This window comes from Lepisma saccharinum, chromosome 2, assembly GCF_977018435.1.
Source record: "Lepisma saccharinum chromosome 2, izLepSacc3.1, whole genome shotgun sequence".
Taxonomy (NCBI): domain Eukaryota; kingdom Metazoa; phylum Arthropoda; class Insecta; order Zygentoma; family Lepismatidae; genus Lepisma; species Lepisma saccharinum.
In genome coordinates, this window is record NC_139230.1 from 108,812,547 (window position 1) to 108,836,793 (window position 24,247).

The following is a 24,247-nucleotide window of genomic DNA, read 5'->3' on the forward strand; positions in this document are numbered from 1 at the left end:
ATGAATGTGCCGACTTTAATCTCTTTGTCTAACTGAAGAGGTTTCTGGCAGGGCAAGGATTTGACAGCTATACTGCAGTAGAAATAGTTCCAGTCTTTGCGGTCAGACACATATACCACGGGCATACAAAATTTAGTGCCATGCTACGACACATGCCAGAACAATGGTGGTGATTATGCCGAAAATTATGTTAGGACTCATTGTTACTAATGCAATAAATTACAACTGATATTCTTTACTATGCGGTGTTATTTTTCCCAAAATTCACATTTTCAGTTTAGCGCATTTTCTGGCAAATATCTGAAATTATACCTTCAAGGTGTTTTTAAACTACGGTTTCAAATTGTAAGTCACATGGCTTACGCCTTCTTGCGAGAGTTTGTTATCTTGAAAGTTATGTTGGGAAAGTTATTTCCCATACCGCCTTTTTAATTTTAAGGTAAGGATTTTAGATAATGGAAGGGTGCATAATGACCATAAGTGGGGACGCACCAAAAAATTAAAATCTATCAATCTCATGTGACAGATACCGATATATTATGGCACCAAAAATTGGCATCATCTTTTTTTGACTTGTTAGTGTTACATTTCCCAAAATTCGCGTTTTTGTTTTAGAACATTTATCTGCCAAATATACCAAAACTTAATACTCCACATTGTGCTTTTAAACTATTATTTTAAATTGTAGGTCACATGGTCTACGTATTTTCGTGACAGTTTGATATGTTGGAACAGATTTTTGAGGAAGTAAAAGTAAAGTGCTCCCCTGCACTTTTCCATGAAGGGGTGTGGAGTTAGGGCTCCACACTTTCTTGATCATGGCTGAAGGTGGGGGTGATGTGATAAGCACCACATTCCTGGCTACCTTTATACCTCAAAGTTTTCTGAAGGTACCAGCTTCATATGATGCTGGGTGGGCGCCGGAGCAGTTTGAATAGGTGGAAAACATCCCAGTTCTCCCCAGCAGGGGATCGACCCCGAGTCTTTCGCATAGTAGTCAGATGCCCTAATGACTGAGCTCCATTATTACCCGCTCGACAAATGCCGATAGTGCGCACATAGCTTGGTAATTTAAAACATATCTCGTGTGACAAATACGAAGATGTGGCTCCCGTGTGACGGTAGATACGCACTCGATCTCCTGTTAGAATCCTGCCACTTTGCTCTGTGATGCAAATGGTTTTGATAGAAGTTGAAAAAATCGTGGGAAATAAATGATTTCATGTGGCTGTCGGAATTATTCCATGTACATATAACTCTATAGTTTACTCTTGAGTAAAATGTTGGAAAACTTGCATGTTCTATGTACACAAACATGGCCTAAAGACAAGAATATTGGATTTCATGGAATTTTTCATTGTTTTAGGACATTTCTTTAAAAAAAATTGCTAAAAACGCCAAAAATTCACATTTTATGCCCAATTCGCATTATTTCGATATTTCGAACGGGGTGAAAAATGTGTCCAGACATCACTGCACATTCTTAAACATAACTTTGCAGCAACTACCCTTTTTCATGGTTTTGGCGTTTGCGAAAAATCAATGTACCTACTAATTGGAAATTACTTTCTGGCCACCCCTCATATAAATCAGTAGATGGAAAGTGAAAATTTAGCAAGGCTGGCAGAGAAAAGTCAATTCTTGAAGAAAGTGATTTGCTGTTATGATTGAATGATTTGAGTAAATATGATATTAAAATATTTATGTATTTATTATTAGTATTTTATTTCATAATATTGGACATTAACTTCACTCAGTGGGAGATTAATGACCATCTATCATGAGTTTAAACCGACAGGACAGAGAGTGGCGTTGATTTCATTGCAATACTAGTGTTGCAGTAAATTTGAGGTTGGAAGCATGCACTTGCCCATTTTTATAACGTTCACCAATGCAGATTTATGTTTCTTTTTTGTGATAGTATTCAATATATATCCCGTTTGGTTGGATTCTTCTTGATATCTAAGAATATTGCAATGTTATTGTAAACGTATGTTAACTTGTGCGAAACCAGTAATACGTCAGGATGATGAAAGAAAATCTTCGTAAGCACTGCTACATTAAATAAGGTGAAGTAAGCCAGAAGAGAAATAAAATTCCAGCAGCATATTTGCAGTCTAAAGCTCTTCTTGTTTATGCATGCGATTTTTGTTGGATGTTGCAGTCCATGCAATTTCTGTCGCATGTTGTAGTGAGATACTTTGTCGGGTGGCGATATTCGACAAAAATCGTATGTATCAATGGAACATATTTGTTTCCATGTTCCTTCAGTTTGCCCAACAAAATGCCTTACTACAATGTCCGATAACTATCCGACGGCGCCACCAGCTCTTATCCCCTCCATCTGTTGACAAGTCCCCTCACTACTCCCATACGGACAAGAAAAAATGATAATTCAATGCATTTTCCATGTAATATTTAGAGGCTTAACCTTTACTCCTCCGATGAAACCATATGGTATCATCAGAGTAAGGTCGTTCTGGCCACGAAATGAATGTGCTTTTTGGACCTTCATATCCTATGTTTGGGTGGAAACTCTGACACAGGTTTGGAGCAAACCTGGGAAATTCATATTGATGACCAACCTCCCCCCTCTCCGCAACATATCCATGCCACATTTCCGAACAGAGTTTCACATTTTGGCTCATTATTCAACTTTTATGGCACCCAGGAACATGAAACATGTTTCAATCTCTTTGGAAGAGAATACTAAGGTTTGCGCCTTCTCCCCAAAATAGCGGGAGAAGAGGAGCCAGATTTTTGTGTTTTTTTCATTGAAATTCTGTGGTCATGCCCCCAAACTCCCCTTCCTCGGTTTGGTGTTCTGAATTGTACACGGTTGCATGCTATGATGTTTTAGCTGCAAAACAAAAGTTATCCAAAGTAGATTGCTCCCATAGTGCCCGAGTTATAACAATTTTCCTCTAAAAATGCAAATTACCTATTTTTCGTAAAAAAAATAATTTAAAAAAATCACATTTTGGCTTATTATTCAACTTGTATGGCACCCAAGAACATGAAACATGTTTCATTCTCTTGAGAAATGTCCATTCTTTCAAAAGAATACTAAACTTCGCGCTTTCTTCCAAAATAGCGGGAGAAGAAGGGGTAAACTCCAGATTTTTATGTTTATTTTCATTGAAATTCGGTAGTCGCTCCCCCCAAACACCCTTTCCTTGGTTCGGCATTCTGAATTGTACACGGTTGCATGCTTTGATGTTTTAGCTGCAAAACAAAAGTTATCCGAAGTAGATTGCTCCCATAGTGCCCGAGTTATAACAATTTACATCAAAAGAGTGTTGGAAGTCAATGAAGACGAAATTCCCTGACATTTCCCTGACTCTTTTTGACACCTCGAATTCCCTGACTTTTCCCAGTTTTCCAGGTTTTCCAGGTCTGTCGCCACCCTGATGTTGTATGCTCAGTGAGAAGAAAAGGAGGTAAGGAAGTGTAAAACTTCACCTGGTTCTGTATAGATGGTAAAGAGTGAGAGCAGATAGTAAAGTTTTATATCTCCACTGAATAATTTCAAAGAACCAATGCCTTTATTACATATTTTCATGCTAATCCATGAATAATCCAAGTATTTTGCCACCTGGAACTCTGGACATGAAGAAGGTGGTGGTCAGGGGCATGCTCTTTATTTCAATAATATTGTTTTCCATGACTCGTATCAGGGAAACTGCTCCTAGCCTCCTTCAGGGATGAATTAATATTACATCGCTGCATTCATTTTAACCCTTGCTAAGTAGGAAATATAATCCACGTTTCTGCTACCAAACCAAGTTGCACAATAATTTGATTTTTGATTTGATTTGATATATTTTACTTTGCTTTTTGTGCCACTTTTGGCAAATTTGCGAAGATGGAGATGAGTGATGACATGATGAAATTGATGAATGGACACTCACAAACATCCACACCCAGGCCAGGATTCGAACCTGGGAAAGTTGCACATTAAGTAGTCAGGGGTGGAAGAATCTAAAGCTATTTATTTCAGAATTGCCATATTTATTTCAGAATTGCCAATTTAGGTCTAGAAATAAAACATGATATAGATCCTACTCATGTTTTCTCTTTCAACAAATTAAATACATATTTCTGTCTTTCTAAATCTATGAATAATGATGCTAAAAACGTTGCTCTTAAAGCTATTTCTAACAATAGAAAACATATGTCGAACTTTGATTTTAAGTCCAAGGTAGCAATTGAAATTAATAAGATCAAATCTGGTTCTGAAGGAGCCAATAAGCATTCCTTGCAACTAATCAAGCTCATCCTTCCACATATTCCATCATAAACTACAGACATTTCTCGGAAGTTCATTAATCTAACACTGATCCTCATTACATGTCTTGCAGTTTGCCCTTGGAAACCATTTATGGGCCCTTGAGAAACAAAAAAAATCAGGGTTCCACTGTATTCATCTGAGATATTAGAGCCCAAGCATGGTCAAGAATAAGAAAGTGTAAAGATGGTTGGATCTCTAAAATCAAAACATGACTTTCTCAAAATTCATATTGGGAACAGTAATAGTACAAGATGTGTTGTTTGTAAAAAAGTGGTAGAAGGGAGAAAGAAAAAAAGTTTGAGCTCAATAATGATGCTCTGATTGATAGATTGAGTTTGTGTTTTAAGTTCACTTTATGCACAATAAGGGTAATCAGGACTGGACATACAGTTTAAAGTAAGATCCGAACCACTTGTGCCTCCACCAGATATCAAACCCGGGACCCCTTGATTACAAGGCAACGACGTTACCACTACGCCTAATGATGCTCTGAAAAGTCATTACGTCACAAATGTGATGGATATTTTAAGACTAAATTGTAACAATTATGGAAGAAATTTACAGAAATTGTTACAATAATGTGAAATACACTAAAAAATTAGTGTGTATCACAATAGTTTTTTTCTGTGTCCAGACATTGCCATTTCAGAGATATTGATGATTGTGTAAGATCTGCAAGCACTAAAGTCAATATGTGTCTTGACAGAAACATCACTGCCATTTCTAAACCAGTCAGAATAGAAATACAACATCATCAGTTTTGAACTACAGGTGAAATCATGCACAAAAAGTTAATATTTTCTAAAATGCCTATGTGACCCAGTGCTGGATGACTTCATATGAATTGACCCATATAGAATGTTCAAATGCATAAAATGGGTTAAATTTGTTTACAATTATTACTACAGTGGAACCTTACTTTTATGTTTTTTCAGAGGATAATCAGAGGATAAAGGCAAAAAACTTGGAGGGAAAATATAAAATCTGGAAACGTATAATCGAGATTCCACTATATTCATTTTCAATTAAGGTACTCACGTTTTCTGCAAAGCTGTTTTACATTATTTTCTATTAATTTCGGTAGCCACAGCCACCATTTTCAAGTTAAAATTTGCTTAGTCATGGAGCTTGAAATATGTGAATTCTAATGCATTGTGTACTCAATTTACCTCTTCAACTGTTGTAGCTACAGCTTTAGATTGATACTCTGGAAGATGGCTGATGTGATGTCTCATCCCATCCCCTGGAAATCTGAAATAAAAGCAATGTGAATAAGACAAATTATAATACAGTAGAGTATCAACATGTAAAAAGGTTGTTTCAAGTATGTAAACTAGTGAGCAAACGAGTGATGGAAAGCCAAAGTTTAGTAACTTATTTCAAGTGTCTCTGTACTCTGCACACAAAGGAAGCATCTTCAAAAAATTATTTCCATCACATCATAATGCAACCCTCAGGTTCGCCAATTGTTTAGCACTAACCCCCCTGAGAGGTGCACAGAGGTACTAAACCTGACTTAGGAAAATGACACAAGAGATTACATTCAACCAATACCTTGTGACTTAGAATGGCAGACTTCATGAGGGAAAGGTATAGCTTACCCCGTCTCGGCCCGAAAATCTCACTTCCTCCTTCACCTTCTCTCACCTGCCTTTTCCAGCTCACTCACCAACCAAATGAGCCCTGTCTCGCTTCCCCTCCTTCATCTTATCCCCCCTATCGTAATACATTCACCTCAATCACAGAAGCCATCGGATGTTTACCTAACAAATTACTGAGTCATCATCTTCCAGATTGCAAGTTCCATACATGTTCTTACAGATCCTACATGGCCATGAAAATTTCCGAATTGAAATTTTGAATCCCCAACGAAGTCTGCCAAACCCCAAAAAAATAAAAGGCGAAGGATTTGTTTATTACAGATATGTGAACAAAACATCAAAAAAATGAAAACATAATTTCCTACAGCAAATATTAAAATAAAAAAATAAAAAAGGAAAGGAAAAAACAACAACTTGAAAAGCAGTTGGTGTACCTATATGAGCTCAACTGGAGCTGACAAAGGGCTGTGAGTACAGTCCTGCACATAGGGAATACAAAACAGTGCATCGCACTATGGACTGCTGACTGCAGCAGTTTAAACGTCTGTGATGAGGTCAACATAAGTCTCGACATCGATGCCACGTGCGTGTTAGTCACCCAGATGTGGATGTAAATAAAAGTCATTAAATAATGCATGTCTATTGTGAAATTAATGGGATATGTTGCATTATATCCTTGAAGAGGAGGAGGTTAAAAAAAAAAACACCAGAACACCATAACCCAGATATAAACAGATAATTACTGAAAACTATGGAGATACTTTGTTGCGCTGATATAGATGTATGATATGATATTCAAAACACTACAGTACCAAGTTACATGATAACATTGAAGTATATCCATAACCACTAAAGTACTGAGATATATAAATAATGAAATGTTGATATACTTTGAAAAGGAGGGATCCTCTGTGAGAACCATTGAATCTATATCCAAGCATTTCCGGATCAAACTATACTGTAGCCAGAGAAAAACTCCAGTCTACATGGTATGTATAGGTTAAAAGGTCAGTGGTGCACAATACTTGTAGCTGTGATCCACCTTCATGTTACTTTCTTATGTTGTATACAGATTCGCACAAATTGAAATTTGAAATCAGTAGGATCTTCCTTGTTCTTGCAAGTGCTTGCATCATCAGTTTGAATGCTAATTGGTGGCTACATATAAAGCTGGAAACAAAGCATAATTTGATGATAGCTTCCCCTGCAACTGAAGATGATGTTTCTAAATGCAGAAGTCAAAATTCATTGCAGAAAGAGAGTAGGAGTGCATAAAGTTAATCATGACTGACAAACATTTAGATGATTTCATTAACTTTACCTCAGTTAAAACTGGACAAGAAATTATTTTTCTATTAGTTATATCAGAATCAGTGGCGTAGAATGGGCATTTCGGGTGGGAACGCCAAGTCCGAAGGAAGGGTCGGCCCTTTTTTGCTTAATAATTTACTTATGGTATTAGTCGCCACAGATATTGTTTATTTGCCTGAAGTCAGCTTGGTTTTCAATAAAACATCATCCATGCAAGTTTTAGCTAGAAAATGAGATGCCTCACTATGCAACAAATACTTTGAACTCTGGTGTTTTATATCCTTTTTTATACCTTTCGGCATTCATTAAAAAACATACCTGAATCCAAAGCGCCTCTGCACAACAGTAGACGTCATTGTTGTGGATGATCCAACTACTGAGTGATTTTGTTTATTTTACTTTGCTTTTCTACCACTTTTGGTTAATCGCAAATACGAATATGAGTGATGATGCTGATGAAGGGAAACTCACAAAGAACACCTGTGCTCGAACCTCTGCCATCTTGGCGCGCTGTGCAAAACACACTGACACGGAGGTGAGTGGATGATCCAACTATCGCACACTCAACTGACGTAACAGTGCCGATTAGAAATTCAGACCACTGTTTATTACATCTTGAGAATGCTGATAAACATTTTAAAATAATTTTGTCCAGAGACCATTCGATGTTAAGAGTTTTCAAATGAATGCTAAACATTTCCATTGACACAATATTAAGCAGTTAGATAATAACGAAAAAATAATAATAATAATAAAAATAATAGTTTTGCGGGTTAAGTGGTAGAGCAGCTACAGGGTGAATTTCTACCACGAGGACTTCACCAACTTATTTGACAAAAACTGTGTTGATCTTTTAGTTTTTAATGCATATCTCTGTTCGTGCAATAAATTGTACAATGCAGTGGCCATTAAGAAGTGGTATATTTGAGATTGGTAAAGTTACGTCAATCAATATTGCATATTGTAGCATCACATAGCACAAGTGGCATGAGCGCGAAGAACCAGGTAGAAATTCTACCTCTGTCGTCTGCTTCAGAAGGCAGGAAGGGTCACATGAACCAATCATGTAGCCCTCTGCTCCGTATGCTGGCGTATGAGAGAGCATTTGAGCGGGTGCTGTAGAGATCCAAGCTTTCCCTCCAGATAGACAGCAAGGAATATAGAGTCCTTTACGCCGAACCTGCCCGGCATCCGGCGTGGAAAGGCATTGAAAAAAATGCTAGAACGAGTGTTGTTAGTGGAGCGTTGCAAGCAGATTGCAAAAAATAGCTATTTTAATGCCATAAAGGTCAAACATATATGAAATTAATCAAGTTTTACTTTATATTTACAGCATTTACGCATTATTAAATTTTAAATCGGGGAACGCTGGGCATACGGGTGTACTATAACGCTACGCCACTGATGAGAATGGTGCAATTACTTCACTTTACATTCTCAGGAAGGTTGAAAAACCCTTGACAAGAAATTGGGGAAACTGCCACCAGTAATTGATCTTCCCTGGAGATCAGGCCATTTGGCGGGATGAGAGGGATGAGTTGAGGCGTTGGCCTCTAAGAGCTAAAGAGAATGGTATGGCTTTTTTAACTCATTCCCCTCATCCCGCCAAAAATTACAACCTACACCTACACCAAGTCCTAATCAACTGGGGCTACCCCTCCACACTCAGCAACAAAAAAATAACCAGGGCCACCTCCCACACCCGTGCTAAACAACGCAAAACCAACCCTCCCACTCTGATCACCCAATACCACCCGCACCTCCTGAAATTCAAACATATCATCCACTCCCTCCTTCCCATCCTTCACAGTGATCCCGACACCAGAGACATCTTTTGGGACAAACCTAGGGTCATTTTCCAATGCCCCCCCAACCTCAAGAACATCTTGGTCCATAATACCCAACTTGCCCACCCCAGCCCACAAGTGCAACAAACGCAGGTGAAAGACCTGCTCCATACCCATTACCTTCCCCAGCCTCCAGATCCCTACCGCAGCTGGTGAATTCACCCTTCACCCTAAGGGCAGCTGCCACTCCTTCAATCGCATATACACCCTCATCTGTCAAGTCTGTGGTTACTTCTACCTGGATGAAACCTCTACCCCCTTGAACCTTCGCATCAATAACCACAGAGCCTCTACCCAAAACTCAAGACTTCACTGTCACCACCCACACCAACAGCCACAGCACCACCTTCAACAACTGTTTCCATGTAGCCATAATACATCTATTACCCCAGCACACTGACACCTCCACCTGCAGGTGATGGGAAAGGGCCTACATATCAGGTATGCACCCCACCATACCCCCCAGATTAAACCTAGCCTACCAATAAGCATTTCTCCATTCCCTACCAATCCGCACCCACCCACTATCCACCTGGCAGTGAACACTGGTGAAAGGATCTGCTCATAAAAACCATGTTCTATCACTTGTTTCTGGCACCACTGTGTGGATGCTGGCATCAGTGTTCTGTGCATCTGCGCTTTTGTTTACTTCCATTCTTTCTACCTACATGTGACAATGAGGCTATAGCCTCGAAATATAAGACTTTTCTTCTATCGTGGTAAGAGTTTACTGTCTCCTACACCATTTATATATATATATTACGGTAACAGTTTCATACATCGGAGACACATTTCTTCAATTTTACACAAGAAACTACTTACGGAAATGAGTCTCTCCAAGGTTTACAACCTTCGTCGATATATATTCTTCCTAAAACTTCATCGTGCAATGCAGCAGAACAATAAATAATCACTTTTCATGTAATAATATTGCGCATTTTGTGAAAATCGACATCATCATCCCGTTGTTTCCACGATGTACCTGCAGATGGCTCTAGCATCCGAAGTCACGCGATCTCGCTAGTGGAATCAGGGTTTCCAAACGTGCAATTTTTTTCGAGAAACGCGCGGTTTTTTGTCGAGAAAGGAAAATGGTTTATCGATGAATTTAGGGGTGAAATGGGTGCTAATGGAACCTAACCTAACAGGCCTAACCTAACCTCGTGTGAATGGTTCGTGGGGCTACCCGTGGATGGTTTTTGGGGCTAACGTCAATGGTTTGTGGGGCTACCCGTGGATGGTTTTTGGGGCTAACGAACAATGTTTCATCGAAATGTACAATTTCCAGATGTGATCCCCGGTTTATTACAACTTTCATGCACAATAGAGTTGGAAACATTGATATTCGAAAACAAAAGAAGCGTTACCATTCGCAAAGCAAGCGATATCGCACCGTGACGTGCTTTCCGTAGCATTAAGGAAAATGGTTTATTTAAGCAGAAAAAGTGTTTGTTTTCGTGCAAAAAGCATATTGGCACCTTCCACTATGTTCCGCAATACATAATTGGTAAGTACTAACCACGAGAAAGACAAAATATCCGATTTAAATGTGTCTCCGATGTATGAAACTGTTAATATATATTACCATGCTCAAGGTCCCAGGTTCGTTCCCCGGCCGGTTCAAATCCGGGAACTTTTCTAAGGATGGAAGCGGCCCCGGCACCCACCCAGCATCAAATAAAATGGGTACCTGGGGGAAACCCTGGGGGGGTAAAGGTGGTCAGGGGCATGATGCTGATCACATCACCCCCACTCACGACCGGATCAAGAAAGTGTGGGGCGTTACCCCCACACACCCTATACGACTTCATGGCGTGGTGCTAAGCACAGGGGAGCACTTTACCTTTATATATATATAAAATCATATTGTGACTTATGGGGTACCCACATGTTCAAGTGTGTTTCTGACCATCACTGACTAGTGAACTTCATTCAGTATTGGGTCATTCCACGTCAGATCGACGAGAGCCTCCAGGTCATGGTTTTTTTATTTCGATGAAATTTCGCATGAAGGTTCCATCATGTCCGGAAGGCTTGTATTCCATATATTAGGTTCCTCTGAGAAATAGTTCTAGAGTTATAGCCTGTGGAAGAAGGTGGTGTGCAACAGAAAATGTGACCCAAATCTGGGAAATGAGTCTCAGAGCTAACTTCATGACTCAATAACTTTGGAACTATTGATCACAGCCTTGTGATATTTACACACCAAACAAACCTCTCACCAAATAACACATGTATTGCATCAACATACCCTCAGCCTGTTTGCATTAGCAAATAAAATACCCCAAAATATATCTTAAAAAGCGTTGTGTCAAAAAATGCATATTTTGTGTGCCTGCTGTTACAACTGTAATCTAACCAGGAAGGTGGCATTAATTTTGCTAGTAACCCTGATGTGAGCTCAGTATGCACACATTATGTCGTCTCCATATATATATCACCCAATCCATATTACATGTATATGTGGTTGAATATGCAAGATATTGAAAAAATCACCGGAGAATGGTGGATTTTGGAAATGGTGTAGCACAAAAGGGACAAGGGATATCCAAGACAAGTTGCATACACTACATAACTAGACCTTCCTCTAATGTGTGTCAAAATTTCAACTTGTTATTGCAAGGCACTAGTGCACAGTAAAGGTAGACCCTTAAACACCCAGCCCGTTTTCAGTGGGAAGTTTAAAATTGTGCAACGTTTCAAATGAAGATTTATATTTCCGTAACTACGAATGCTGGAGTTACAAATTATAGCTTGTTTCTTTCAGTACAGTCTCAGCTACACACCTATTGTTGAAATAATCCATTTTGCACTAACAAAATAGTTAGTTAAATGGATGTTTCAGCTATGTGACATTCTGTTCAAGTTCAAGTGCTAGTGCAGTGCGGAAACAACAGTTTCTTACAGCAGCCAGGTTGCCAACAATGCAGCTCCATTGTCGATCATGCAGCAGAGGAATGTAAACGGCTGGATGATTCTTTCATACATCAGTTTCTTCACGACAGTGGTGCAGGAGGTTGGTAAGTATATTTTACTTGTCTGGCTCATTCCCTTGCATTTATTTCCTTTACCCTTTTGTGTTGTGCATAAAAATGAATGAGAGCGAGGTGCAACAGCATATAGTTAGGAAACGAGGGACATTAAAAGGAAAAATCACTCAAATGGAAACTTTCGCCAATCAATTCAGTGAAAGTGAAGGCTACATTGAAGAAGTGCGTACATGTTTCAATGCATTGTCTCACATTTGGGTGAACATTGAGCAAGTGCAAGATCAGTTAGAAGCTGAAATTGGTGTACCGCAGGATGATGTCAGAGATGAATTGGAAACGGCATAAAGTCCATGTGTTTATTTTGTCCCCATTGGCAACCCTTTCATGAAACTTAACACTGGCAACAATAGCTAACAATAACCAAACTGCTCCTGATAAGCATGTGCACTCAGACATTGTTGCCACATTTTCTTTACATTTCTTGTAGTTGCAAGGCGCCTCTCGTTATTTTTGCGCCATAACCACGTGTGGGGTTGATTTTTTTAACTAGTTGTGTTGTGTTATTTCTTTGTTGTGTTATGGTGCTGTTTTGTTGCTTTGTTATAGTGTTGTGCTTTTAGTTTTTTCTTAGACTTTGCATAATGCAAGTTATCACTCATGGCTGCTAGTGAAAATCCCAAGTATGAAGACAAAACTGCAGGATATTATTTCCTTTGTGGAGAGCAGAGGTGCCCATCCCCCTCAAAGCCAATGGTGCATTCCCCCCAAAAATCATGTCATGCGTCACCCCCATATCATCTGTCCCCTCAAAAAAACATCATTCGCGCCCTGAAACCATATTGTAATCCCCACAAAGTATTTAATTACGACAGCGAATCTACCTAAAGTAACTTTTTCCTTAGCTTTACAGAACACTATACTTGATCTGTCCCTCCTACCTAAACAGGGGTGCCCATCACACAAGACCACCCCTAAAATCGTTCATCACAATCCCCCGAAAATAGTTTGGATGAATGTGTAATAGTTGATGTCTATTTGAATGAAATACCATTGCAACGTCCACCCATGCTTACAACAACACTAACGTAACCACAACAACACAGCACTGGAGTACAGGCACTGGCAGCATTCAACACACTAAACCCTGCAATTAGATGGATGGCAAAAGTCTACCCATATGTGCTAACTTCTTGTCAGCCGTAGAACATGGATTCAGAATTATCTCAGGGCTTGCTGGGTGTAAAGAAAGATTATACCAGCTTTATATATATTTATTATAATCTTAATAAAAGAATGTCTGTTAGCGCACGTGTCTTTACCTGTAACACCTACGTGCATTTACTTGTACCACACACGTGCTTTTACCTGTACCATGCACGTTCTTTTACCTGTACCACCTTTGGTCTCAAAGAGATAAGGGGGGGGGGGCAGGGAACATCCAATTTATTCCTCGCAGTGAGGCGCCAGGGGGAGTAAGGGGACCTAATTTTATTTAGGGCCTTGGTCCCTGCTGACGTCACGGGTTCCCCTCTAAAAGAGAGTAGGTTGTGTGTAGTACCCCAACCACAGGCGGGAATTGGCTGAAACCAATCGGTACTCCCGAATAACGGGCGCAGGGTAAAAGGATTAAAGGATGCCGCGACACTACCGGTGTTAGCTGGGAATTGGCAAGCCAACCGGTGTCTCCTATGAAGGGACGGCAGGTTAGAAAGGAAGGTCCGGGTGCTCCCAGACAAGCCGGGCAGGTAGAACCTGGGCACCTATCAGCCGAAGTGAGCGGACCAGGTAGGTAGGTTGCTGCTAGGCTCTTCTTCTTCTTTCTCCTTCCTTCCTTCTGGGTTGGCTTCTAGTCTTCAGGCTGGGAGGCCAGTTAACCCTGGATGTTTGCCTGATGACATCAGGGAGCCAACTGAGCTCCGGGCCTCACTGTGCTGGCTTTATACTCACGGGGGGGGGGGATAGGTGGTGAAAATTTTAACTACAAGTACGCGTTGCTAACTCCTTTTTTTACATATAGCAAACTTCGTTTTTTACATATAGCAAACATTGAGAAAACACTAGTGGGAAATCACTAGATGCACATGTTAATATAAACTAAAACTGTGTGCATTCAGACAATACAATTAATAATGAGCTTCGCAGGACTCTGCAATTCTAAAATACCCGTTGAACAGTGTAAATGACAATAATTGATAACATTTACTGAATACAGCAACCACGTAGGGTTGAATAATAAGCGAAGCTAATAAACGTAGAGGTGGATCCGTCAGCGTTTACAGAATACAGTGACCATGCAGGGTCAAATACTACGTAGAGGTGGATCCGTTAACACATTTAAACTAAAAGCATATGCCTCGCAGGGATATTTAGCATGCATTCTTCATCCAAATCTTCTTAATAAAATATAATATGGTGACCACGCAGAGTCGTTACATATGCCCCTTCCTCGGGCAAAAATTTTGTAGAAATTTAAAACTTACAATTTCTGAATTTTTTTTCTGGAAATATGAAACTGGTAAGAGTCTTGGTCTCTTCTACGCTTCAGTCACTTGGTCCTCTTCTTCCCCTACTACTTCTCTTCTTCGCTCCGGAGAACAACTGTAGAGGCGAAGGTTGTCGAAGTTGACTCGGTCGACTGGGTTCTTGGTCATCGGGTTCAACAGCAGGGCAGTGTTGCATGGAACATCCGTGGTGACATAGGGGCCAATAAACACCTCAAATAGCTTGGCGATTGTCTTATTCTTTCTGGAACTCAGCTTATGGTTCCTTACAAGAACCAAGTCACCTTCTTGCAACTGGAATGCATTTCCTTTTACTTTAAACTTTCTTTTCTCACTTTTCGAACATTCTCCAGTTCTTGCCATGAATAACTTTTGATCCCAATTGTCTATTTGGGAATCGGCTTCGTCGATGGGCCAGTTGAAGTGGTCCAGAACTTCATTAGGCACAGGCCTGTTAAAGAATAACTCCGAAGGTGCATATCCTGTAATGTCTGAAACAGAGTTGTTTAGGAGCCATGAAATTTCGGTTAGATACTTTGACCAAGACTGGTGCTCACGATGACAGAACAATCTGAGTAACCGCACTATTTCTTGGTTCATTCGTTCGATGGTATTAGTGCTGGGGTGATAAGCAGTGGTGAAGTAGTAAGTACTTAATCCCTTTCTTATCTAAATACTCTTCCACAATCCAGAAGTAAACAGTGTTCCTCTATGAGATAGAATTGCTCTCACCTTTGGAAAATGGGAGAAATATCCTCTTTCCATTACATTAAGGATTTCCCTGGCCGTTCCTCATCTCAGAGGGTAAGTGGAGACAAATTTGGTCCCTACATCTACCATGGTCAAAATATACTGGTACCCATGAGGCATAGGCAACTTTCCAATTAGGTAAACTGATAAAAGTTCATGAGGACTTTTCTGATTAATGTGTAGCTTATCCTTCAAAATACCTAATTTGTCCATTTTCGTTTTAGCGCAGGTGAGACAATCCCTAACATGTTTGGCTATATCCATCTTCAATTTAGGCCAAAAATATCTACTCTTAATTCTCATAAGGGTTTTAGCCATGCCGAAGTGACCTAGTTCGTCGTAGTTCTACTTTAGCACTCTCTCTTTCCGCTTCTCGGGGACACACAATTTCCAGGAGACTTCATCTCCAGATGTTTTCCTAAATAAGAGGTTTCCATACACTTGATACAATCTTTTCATCCTGGATTCAACTGGGGAGTCATTAACTTCCTCTTGCCTCAGAACCTTTAAAACCGGCTTGCAGAAATCATCCTTTTCTTGGGCCTGGGCAATTCTCTACATCCTCCACTTCTCCCCTTTCTTGCCAAACGTAGGCCACATGGAAAAATTTGGTGTTCTCATCCTTCACGCTCTCTTCGGCTGGATAACGGCTGAGTATATCAGGAACCGTGCTTTCTTTTCCTTGTATATAAATAATTTCAAAAGAGTAAGATTGTAGTTTCAGGGACCATCTGGTGAGTCAACAGTTCCAGTTCCTGGAATTTTGGAGCCAAACTAACCCTCTGTGATCAGTGTAGATTTTGAAATGTCTCCCGCGAAGATAAATTTCAAACTTGCTTTCTCCAAAAAGTATGGCCAGGCATTCCAGTTCGTGAATGGAGTAGTGTACTTCATTGTTCTTTAGCTTCCTGCTAGCATACTGGATTACAGCTTTAACTCTGTTCTGCTCCTGAAATAAAACACATCCTAAGCCTTTGGTCGAAGCATCACATTGTATGCACAACTCCTGGTCTAAATCAGTTGAGCCAGGGCAGGAGCGGTTGCCAGTTCTTGTTTAAGCTGGTCGAAGGCGGATTGTTGCATTGAACCCCAATTCCATCTAGAAGTTTTACAGAGTTACTTCAGCAATGGTTCTGTCTTAACCGAAAAATCTTTTATGAATTTCCGTCTCCAATTTGCGAGTCCAAAACATTTCCTGACATCTTTCTTAGTTTTAGGTTGTGGAAACTTCAGGATGGCTTTGTTCTTTTTTGGGTCTATTTTAATCTTATCTCCCGAAATTAAATGGCCTAAATAAACCAATTCACCTTTTCCAAAGTTACATTTTCGAAGTTTCACCTTAAGTCCAACCTCTTCTAATCTATGGAGCACCTCTTCTATATGTTGGATATGGCTCTCGAAATCCGCATAAAAAATCAGATCGTCTATGTACACAGTCAGATAACTTTCAGTTTCAGGTCCAAAAACTGTATGCATAACCGACACAAAAGTAGACACAGCATTAGATAAACCGTAAGGCATTTTCAAGAATTCGTACTGGCAAACTTTGTACGAAAAAGCAGTGTATTTTCGGCATTCTGGTTTCAAAGGAATCTGTAAATAGCCTGATGCTAGATCTAAACTTGAAAAATACTGGGCTTGTTTAAATCTCTGTAATGACTCATCAATAGGTGGCACGGAGCTTTTAGGAACAATCATAATAGCATTTAATTGTCGAAAATCCACGCATGGTCTTACACTACCATCGGGCTTGTCTACTACTAGTAATGGATTTAGATAGGGTGATACTGATGGTTGAATAATGTTCCAGCTTTTCCAAAAGCTAAGTTCTTTTTCTAGAGCGGACCTTTTCGAAAGCGGCACTGGATATGGCGGGCGATGAACTGGTTCGGTACTTTTTAAAAGGATCTCACATTCTGCACTTTCCATGGTACCGGGCTTCTATGAGAACACAGCTATATATCAATTCAGCACTTGCAGAAACTCCTGTTTCTGGGAATCATTCAGAATGTCTATAGTCTCGACCGTATCCTTGAGGTCTGCCGGTTTATACATCCACACTTCAACTCTTTCTTGGACCTTTTGGTTGTACTGCACAATTTCAACATCCAGTGGATTCCCTACATCTTGATCCGGAGTTTTTCCAAAATACAATTTTACCGAGTCTCTTCTGAAATTTATCTCGGCCTCATGCTGCTTCAAGAATGGCATGCCCAAAAGAAGATCTGTACCAAAACCTCTCAATATAAAAACTTCAGTACTGAACACCATACCTTCAATCTCCAGTTCCACACGTCTGCTGCCAAAGACACGCTTCCTATGGCTTCCAGAAAAATCCACCAATTTTATCTCTGGAACCTTCTGCACTTGAATACCTGGTATTTGTTCCTTTAATTTTGTCCAAATTTCATAACTCAAAATAGTGCATTCGCTCCCAGTATCTATTACACAAGTCACTGGTATATCTATTAACTTTGCCGCCACTCCTGGTGATTTGTATCTAGTCCTTGATTCCCTTGCGGATTTCAATTCACTATGTAATTTTACTTCTTCTGTTTCAGATAGTTGGAAGTTCACCTTCAGTTCTTGGATAGCTGTATCAGGTCGCTCCTTCGAGGTCCCTTGCCTAAATGAGAATGAAGCAGCTAGACAAGGATCTAGTTTGTTTGGCAGAATTGAGACCTTTGATTACGCAGGAAGTCCCGGGTTGTTTCTTGGGCTTCCTCCTGCTCAGAGGTCAAAACTTCTCTGGAGGGCGACTGTCTTCCACTTGGTCCCGTGTCTCTAGGTGAAGGTCGCCTAGATGAATTAGGACCACTGCGTTCCTGATTGTTTCTCCTCCTATCGGGAAATCTACGATCTGGCCCTTGATTTGGTCGATAAGGTTCCCATCGACCATCCTGGTTATGGTTCTGTCCTCTGTTACCTCCACCTCTATTAAAATTTCGAGTTCTCCAAGAGTTTTCTGGTCTTGTGTTACTACTGGTCTCAATGCTTTGCACTTTGAAATTCTTATTGGGAAGTTCTTTTCCTTTGTAGTCCTCTTTATTTCTCCAAAAGTCGGGATCATTTTATATTTCAAAGTCCCTGCGGAAGCTGGTCAATTCGTCAACTGATCTGGGAGCGTGCGCAAGGCAGAGATTTTGGGTTCTATAAGGTAACTGACCTATGATTAAATTCAGCACCTCGCTCTCGCTGAAGTTGTCCCTTAAATTCCTATAGGCGGCATAAATGCTCCAAGCGAAGCTCTCCATATTTTCATGTACTGGACGGGAATATCTTCTATTTCTTACTGCAGTTAATTGTCTCTGCTTAGCCTTCTCGGAGGCAAACTCTTCTTTAAACTTGATGCAGAAATCAGCATAGCTAACAAAACTGTCTATGTTACCTGCCAGCCAATGTTCAGCTTTACCTGTGAATACTCTAGGTAGCAATTCGAGTCTGTAATTGTCAGGTACTTGCATGAGCTCGAAGCTTACATTGAGCTCACGAAGATATTTCTCTGCTTACTGAGCTTCGATATCACCCTTGAACTTGGGGATGTTTGCGATGTCAGCCATTCTAGGCATCTTAAATTCAGTTCTTCGCTGGGGAGGTGACCCGTCAAAACTATCTGCTTCTCTAGGCTGCTTACGCCTATCCGATTGAATGGTTCCCAGATAGAAAGGATTCTGCACCACTCTAGGAGGTACATAAGAGGTGGCTTCCGGATTCAAATTTCCATCCCGTTCAATGGAATCTGGGAGGACATCAGAATTCACTCCTGGTTGTATTTGCAACCGTTCAATCTTATCTTGCAGTTCGCCTACCCTTTTGACTATGGACCCAGTCTGCTCCTGTATTTCTTGCCGAAGAGATGCTTCCAACTTCTTTGTTTCTCCGCGAAGAGTGTTCACCTTTTCTCCGGTTGCTTTAGCCACCGTATCTGCAGCTACTTTCTGTTCTTGGACCGCATTCTCCATAACTACAGCATGCTCACTCAGAGTCTTTACTGCTGAACTAATGGTTTCTACTGATGCCTCTATCTGCTTAACTCTCTCTGGTTCTTCACTTCCACTTTCCGTTGTAGACTGGGCTACCAATTGCAGACAGGTATCTAAATTTTTCTCCATTTCACCACGCCATGCAGCTAAAGGTTCTAATTGTTCCTCTACTACTCTCACTACTTCCTGCTGACAAGAGATTATAATTTTCTCTAATTCCTCCCTAAGACTTTCTAACTGGTCTGTCTTATGTTGGGAGAAGAGTGTCTGCATTTCTGTTCTCCATCTTTCAGCTTCTTGCTGTCTCCTATCTTCTTGACCTTGAACTAAGGCATGGAGAGTTTCTAATTCTCTTTCTCTCTTCTCTTCAGCTTCTCGTTTTTCAATTTATCTTTTCTCTTCTGCTTCTCATTTTTCAAGAAGCCTTCTCTCCTCCATGAACTCCACTATTTGTCTTAGCTCCATTAACTCTTTCTTTCTAGCTCTCTCTGATTGAGCCATATCTTTCTTTCTCTGTTTCTCTTCCATAAGTCTATGCTCTTCCTCCTCCTTCTTTTCTCTAGTTCTCCTCTCAGCTTCTTCCGCTTTCTCTTTCTTCCTCTCCTCTTTATCTCTCATTAGCCATTCTAATAACCAATGGTCTGATGGGGTCGTACTAGGAGCACTTGGTTCTTGCCTGGAAGCCATCAAGGGTACTGATGAGCAAGTCTTGCATCTGGACTCTGCAGTGGACACTGAGGTCTCTTCTTGCCCTTCACATCTCCAATGGAACTTCTGGAAACATTGGCAACACTGGAAAGACTCCATCTCTCTTCCAGTATCCTCACAGCATCCGAACCCAGTCTCTTCAACTACGGTTTTCCTCCCTCTGCTTCTTAAGTTCATACTTGACACGTCCATTCCCATTTTGGCACACCGTCTATGGTTTCTTCCACTACACAACACTATATCTTCTCCTTCGTGAATTCTTTGGACGAACACTAACACTGACACTTATGAGCCCCTTCTAGTCCTTGTAGCTATTACAGGGTTCCCACGCGAACTCCAAATCCATTTTCCCTGAGATTTCCCTGAGTTTTCCAGAATCCTCATATTTTTTCCAGAGTATTGAATGCACAGTAAATGACTACTATAATTTTACAATGGCCTCATCCATTTCCCCCTCATAGCCATACCATCCTCACCTTATCTATTACTGTTGTTTTCTGATGCAAATAACAAAACTAGTTCAATAATAAAATAAAATTACACTTCTTTGCATGTAATTAAGAACAAAGATGACCAGTTTTCTAGAACTTTAAACAACTCTGAAACAATTTCTAACATATCTGATATAGAACATTGAAATATTTTCACACTTTTCATAGATGTTTATAAATGGATACAATATCAATTAATCTGTAATGCATACAATAATAGTTAAGACAAACAAATTATTGGAATTTTTAAAACATATAAAAATGAAGTGACAATTATTAGTACTGATTTAAAAAGGAATAATAAGTTACCAAGACTGAAATATAAAACAAAAAATGTACTTCATGTCTGATACAGCAAATTAAGAAACGTTACTTCTCAGAAGCTTCAAGTTTTTTTAATTGTTCTGCAATAGCCTTTGCTTCTTCTTGCATCTTTTGCTGTTTGGCTTGTAAAGCACAGATCTCACTTGCTTTACTTTTCATTTCTTTCCTTTTGTTTTCTTTGTGATCACATTTCTTTCTCATCTTCTGCAATGCTTCTTCGTATCTAATACGTGCACCTCTAACACTCTGGATCATATCTTTGCTTACTTCTACATTTGACACTCCTCCTACCACTTTCACTGCATCATAAACTTGCCGAATAGCCACAACAGACTCTTCTTTCAAGTTTTCTATTAAAACCTGCTTATTTACAGAAAACCCACTTTCCATATATGCATTGACATGTGATAAAATCAAAACCAACTTAACAGTGCTCCATAACTCAGACACCTGTAAAATAAGAATCTAGTGCATCAGTTTTGATTGAAAAGTTACAAAACTTCTCTTTCAATTCCTTTTCACTACTGACATAGTGCAACAATGTCTTAAACTGGCAAATTACTTTATCACCAGTTACAGCCTTCATTCTCTTTCTCCTGAGAAGTTCCTGTATCAGGTCTTCCATGCGCTGAGCACATTGCTTTCGAAACTGCGTCATTTGCTTCGGAACTAAACAACTAGCGGGTCTCACCAACCTGAACTTAAGGGGACTATGTTCCACAATCTTCTCTGTTGTTGGTTGCAAAAAAAATTCTGCAGCTAGTAAAAAACATAAGCTTCTCCTTTTCATTCACCTCTTTAGCTTCCAAAGCAGCTTTGGCACCAATTTCAATATAAATCTTTGTCAAAGGAATCAAGTTGTCAGAATTTCTGACATCAATTTGCATTAATTTAAAACTATTTTTTGCATTCTTCAAGATGTCTTTTTGTAAAAAAATAAGGAAGAAAAAACTTAAAACCACTCCCTAATAAGGGAAATCAGATGAACACTGGTTAACTTTAGACATCAGGTTATCTTTATTATGCATTTTATATATCTTGAAATATATTTTACGTCATGTAAAAGATCGAAATCAGTTAATTAAATTTTAAAAAGTGCAAAATTTATGAGGGTATACACTTGGTCACCAGCCCTGGAATCACATTTAAAAACAAGAAACAGACAAACAAATAGATATGTTCCTTGCTGAAAGAGAAATGCTACAAGAGCGTGGATTATCCAGACAGGAGCATATTATAATCCCTCAGTTTTGCTACATTGGGAACCATTAATCAATTACAAGATTTTCCCTGAGATTTCCCTGAGATTTGTATTTTTTCAAATTCCCTGAGATTTCCAGGTTTTCCAGGTGTGTGGGAACCCTGCTATTAGGCTCCCACTGGCTTTCTGGTTTCAGTCTTTACAATCTCGGGCCCCACATTACGAGCACCAAAAACTTTATGCAACGTCCACCCGTGCTTACAACAACACTAACGTAACCACAATAACACAGCACTGGAGTACAGGCACTGGCAGCATTCAACACACTAAACCCTGCAATTAGATGGATGGCAAAAGTCTACCCATATGTGCTAACTTCTTGTCAGCCGTAGAACATGGATTCAGAATTATCTCAGGGCTTGCTGGGTGTAAAGAAAGATTATACCAGCTTTATATATATTTATTATAATCTTAATAAAAGAATGTCTGTTAGCGCACGTGTCTTTACCTGTAACACCTACGTGCATTTACTTGTACCACACACGTGCTTTTACCTGTACCATGCACGTTCTTTTACCTGTACCACCTTTGGTCTCAAAGAGATAAGGGGGGGGGGCAGGGAACATCCAATTTATTCCTCGCAGTGAGGCGCCAGGGGGAGTAAGGGGACCTAATTTTATTAAGGGCCTTGGTCCCCGCTGACGTCACGGGTTCCCCTGTAAAAGAGAGTAGGTTGTGCATAGTACCCCAACCACAGGCGGGAATTGGCCGAAACCAATCGGTACTCCCGAATAACGGGCGCAGGGTAAAAGGATTAAAGGATGCCGCAACACTACCGGCATTAGCTGGGAATTGGCAAGCCAACCGGTGTCTCCTATGAAGGGACGGCAGGTTAGAAAGGAAGGTCCGGGTGCTCCCTGACAAGCCGGGCAGGTAGAACCTGGGCACCTATCAGCCGAAGTGAGCGGACCAGGTAGGTAGGTTGCTGCTAGGCTCTTCTTCTTCTTTCTCCTTCCTTCCTTCTGGGTTGGCTTCTAGTCTTCAGGCTGGGAGGCCAGTTAACCCTGGATGTTTGCCTGATGACATCAGGGAGCCAACTGAGCTCCGGGCCTCGCTGCGCTGGCTTTATACTCGCGGGGGGGGGGGCATAGGTGGTGAAAATTTTAACTACAAGTATGCGTTGCTAACTCATTTTTTTACATATAGCAAACTTCGTACTGAGAATTATCAAAGTTTTGACATTGAGAAAACACTAGTGGGAAAGTCACTAGATGCACGTGTTAATATAAACTAAAACTGTGTGCATTCAGACAATACAATTAATATTGAGCCTCGCAGGACTCTGCAATTCTAAAATACCCGTTGAACAGTGTAAATGACAATAATTGATAACATTTACTGAATACAGCAACTACGTAGGGTTGAATAATAAGTGAAGCTAATAAACGTAGAGGTGGATCCGTTAGCGTTTACAGAATACAGTGACCATGCAGGGTCAAATAATACGTAGAGGTGGATCCGTTAACACATTTAAACTAAAAGCGTATGCCTCGCAGGGATATTTAGCATGCATTCTTCATCCAAATCTTCTTAATAAAATATAATATGGCGACCACACAGGGTCGTTACACCATGTTACATTGTCCATATTTTTTCATTGTTCGATTTTCGAAAAAACTTAAAGCTAGCACATTGATTGGTTAAATGTAGTAAATTAAAATATGTAAATATGCATATAAATAGTAATTTTGAGTGGGTTTATAAAACTCAATTTGCGTATTTAACACAAATTGTTACACAACTTAAGAAAAAGATAGAATAATTCAACCTTTGCAAACCAAATAATATGCTCCAGCCATATGGCAGATTCAATTTGTTTCACGAGACATTACAGAACCCTAGCTAGAAATTCTTAACCTCAGGGCGATAATATAACATGGTTCCTCTTTCAAAGAACTCATCCCCACCCCCCATTTTCCTGGGGTAAATATAATTATTTTAGTAACAAACCATAATCCATAATAATAATTTCTTGGATTTTATCTTCAGTGCAAATTTAAAATTTTCCTGTGACAAGTCAGAAATGCGGATTCGATATATTTTTGTCCCAAATGATGCACCTGCTTTAAATTAAGCAGTATACGGACACTGAGCATTATATTTTAAGAAGTGATGTTATTAATGAAAATTGAGAACATTGCTTATGTCTTGTAATGCAGCTATAGTATAAAACTTCCCATTCACCTCAG

The 24,247-nt window shown here is 39.9% G+C and overlaps 1 protein-coding gene across 1 annotated transcript in view; it reads right to left on the reverse strand.

The window, feature by feature from the left end:
• LOC145983594 (KICSTOR complex protein SZT2-like) overlaps window positions 1-24,247 on the reverse strand; it is a 605,385-nt gene that overhangs the window by 74,927 nt on the left and 506,211 nt on the right. Inside the window, exon 29 of the mRNA XM_083116658.1 lies at window positions 5,461-5,542. Within this exon, the coding sequence (XP_082972784.1) occupies window positions 5,461-5,542 (82 nt within the window). The remainder of the gene's footprint in view (window positions 1-5,460; window positions 5,543-24,247) is intronic.